At 40.0% G+C, this 2,603-nt stretch overlaps 1 protein-coding gene across 1 annotated transcript; it reads right to left on the bottom strand.

Moving 5' to 3' along the window:
• Nucleotides 1–345: 345 nt before the first annotated feature.
• Nucleotides 346–2,319, bottom strand: LOC129235905 (organic cation transporter protein-like). Its single transcript, XM_054869979.1, has 5 exons — nucleotides 2,176–2,319; nucleotides 1,744–2,107; nucleotides 1,526–1,669; nucleotides 1,285–1,475; nucleotides 346–1,219 (listed from the first exon to the last, which is right to left on the bottom strand). The coding sequence occupies exons 1-5, from the start codon at nucleotides 2,195–2,197 to the stop codon at nucleotides 444–446; spliced, it is 1,497 nt and encodes a 498-aa protein (XP_054725954.1). The 5' UTR covers nucleotides 2,198–2,319; the 3' UTR covers nucleotides 346–443.
• Between the last annotated feature and the right edge of the window lie 284 nt (nucleotides 2,320–2,603).

Below are 2,603 nucleotides of genomic sequence, written 5' to 3' on the forward strand. Positions count from 1 at the left end.
GAATCGTCCTGGTCTCTCCCAAGTGAATGGTAATTAGCGGCTCTCACTACTTGCGTGGACTTCTGTACACGGAACCATCCCCTTAACAATTCGGCTAATATTATTACTCTAGGCTTAATTTAGCATACGTAGCTATTAAAAAAGAAAAAAATATTTGAGGGAAGCAGAATTAAATATCGCAGACTTATGTTATTGCTGCTTGGGACCACTACGATGCAACGCGTGACACAGTGCTATTTCCACTACTCGTTCCATTTTTTTCTTTGATCTTTATCGAATAACTTTATTTTTCGCATGTCATTTTGCAATCTTATTTATTTTTAAATTTTGTATTAAAAACCTTCAATAACAAATATGTAGGTACTAAACTACATACAATTTTTTTTCAGTCATTGTTTTGTTATACAAATCTGAATATTTTCTTTTAAATATATTTCATCCTTTCAGCTTGTAGGCTTTGGTTTCTTCCCAAACGTATTACCATCTTCAATTGTCTCCGGCAATGGATAGCCCTTCGTTTCCGGCATAAGAAAAACTGAAGCAGCGGCCAAGAGGGCAAAACCTCCAAAAAACGCTGGCGGTATCCAAATATGACGTTGTTTCAATCCCTCTATCCATGGCGCTATAATCGAGCCTACACGTCCAACAAACGAACACAAACCCACACCTGTCGGACGAACGACAGTCGGAAACAGCTCGCCAGCATACAAATAGACATTAGGAAATGTGACCGATGCACCAAAGAGACCAATTGTTGCTAAAATTACTTGCACAATGCCGCTAAAATTGTGGCCAAACGCCAAGAGAGTCAACGAAACACCGCTGGTAAGATTGGATAAAAAGAGTGTAAAACGACGCCCCATATACTTAGTGGCCGGCACACACAAACAGGTGCCTGGTACACCCATTAGCGCAGCCACCAAAATATTGAGGAACATATCACCAGTCAGCGAAGTCATATACTGTGATAAGCCATAGTAAACCAAGCAAACAACCAACCAATTGAAAGCCATCGCAATAGTCTTTTGGCGCAGATAGCCATACTTAAATAAATCAGCAAGACTACCCTTTTGAGATGTAGCTGATGCAACGGCCTTCTGGGCTTCTTCTACGTCATGACGTACTCTATCGGTAGGTTGTTTATTGCGCGCAGCAGCTTTCTCAAGCAATGCAGTGGCTGCGTCAGTGCGTCCAGTCGTAACCAACCAGCGTGGGGATTCTTGAAAGTAAGAAAAATATTAAAAACAGATTTTAATAGCACTCTTTCATGCCATGTGGTGTTACCCGGCACAGTCCAAAAGAAAAGTATATACACAATTGAAAATGATGAAAAGGATAGATGATACCAACGCCAATGACGTAAAAAGTAGGCGAAGAGCGGCAATGTGGCATGACCCAAATTAAAAGGAATCTGATAGAGTATGGCCATCATTTCACGCTTACTTTTACCCACAATTTCCATGATGATCGTGAATCTGTAGAAGGGGAAAATTTGAATATGATACCTAAGAAATTTAGTATTTACCCAGTAGACATGGTGCCGCCGGTGGCATAACCGTCCAAAAATCGCATCAACATAAAAAACCAAAGCCATGGTGATGCCGAAACTAGACATCCGGAAACCAACTGTAGCATGCATGAGCTCACAAACATAGGACGACGTCCCCACCTGAAAGTATAAAATGCAGAAAAATTAAGACACGCACAAGCACATCTACCCAGCAAAGCCATTATTTTGCTTACCTATCCGCCAACAGGCCCATAATCATGTTACCCAACATAATGCCCACCATGACCAGTGATTGTGCTAATTGTTGAATCCATCGGCGATCGCATAACAAATCCCATTCCATAATAATATTTTGTTCGAATATGCTATGATCATAATCGTATCCATCGCAATTGGCTTCGCAGACATCTGTGCCATTGCCACCACCACCGCCACCTTTGCATGTGGCTTTTACAGGAGACTGTAGGAATACCATAGAGATTTGCACCCAACCGGTGGGTGGCTTAGACAAAAAAATCCATAAACAAACATACAACTGCCAACGTCCCAAGTCGCTACCTAAAATCGAAATGATGGGATCGGGACGTTGCGGCTTGTCTGGAAGATAGAAGTAGAACAAATTTGAGAGAATAATTAGTGAGACAAGTGATTGGTGAGTAGTTTACCATCCTTAGCATCCTTTTGCATTGCCCTTGACTTATACGAATTTTCAAATTTTATAAGAGAAACAAAATGACTTAACTGAATAAATTTCGAGACAGTTTTTCAGATGAGCATTTCGTTCGAAAATAAAATGAAAATAAAAATGTACATTAAAACTGTGCTTTAACAGAAATCTTTTTTTCTTAAAATTAATAAAATTCAAAAGAGTCGGTACCCAGCAAACATATTTGGAGCACTCCGAATTTTTAAGTCCGAAAAAGCCTTCTGCGCATGTCAATGGGGGAAACGCCAAAGAAGATGCTGCTTGTTAGCCCCGATAAAACTCGATTTTTGGATTTGTTTACCCTAATATCCCGACGGTTCAGAAAAGTAAATAGGCAGTTTGCACCTCTTTGAAAAAAATGTACTTCATTTCATTTTATTCATAAGA

This window comes from Anastrepha obliqua, chromosome 1 (assembly GCF_027943255.1).
Source record: "Anastrepha obliqua isolate idAnaObli1 chromosome 1, idAnaObli1_1.0, whole genome shotgun sequence".
In the NCBI taxonomy this organism is placed as follows: domain Eukaryota; kingdom Metazoa; phylum Arthropoda; class Insecta; order Diptera; family Tephritidae; genus Anastrepha; species Anastrepha obliqua.

Excerpts from the sequence above, each read along its gene's own strand:
- LOC129235905 (XM_054869979.1), bottom strand. The coding sequence starts at position 2,197 with ATGCAAAAGGATGCTAAGGATG. Across the intron at positions 2,108-2,175 it reads GCAAAAGGATGCTAAGGATG|ACAAGCCGCAACGTCCCGAT; the intron begins GTAAACTACTCA and ends TCTATCTTCCAG. Across the intron at positions 1,670-1,743 it reads ATGGGCCTGTTGGCGGATAG|GTGGGGACGTCGTCCTATGT; the intron begins GTAAGCAAAATA and ends TTATACTTTCAG.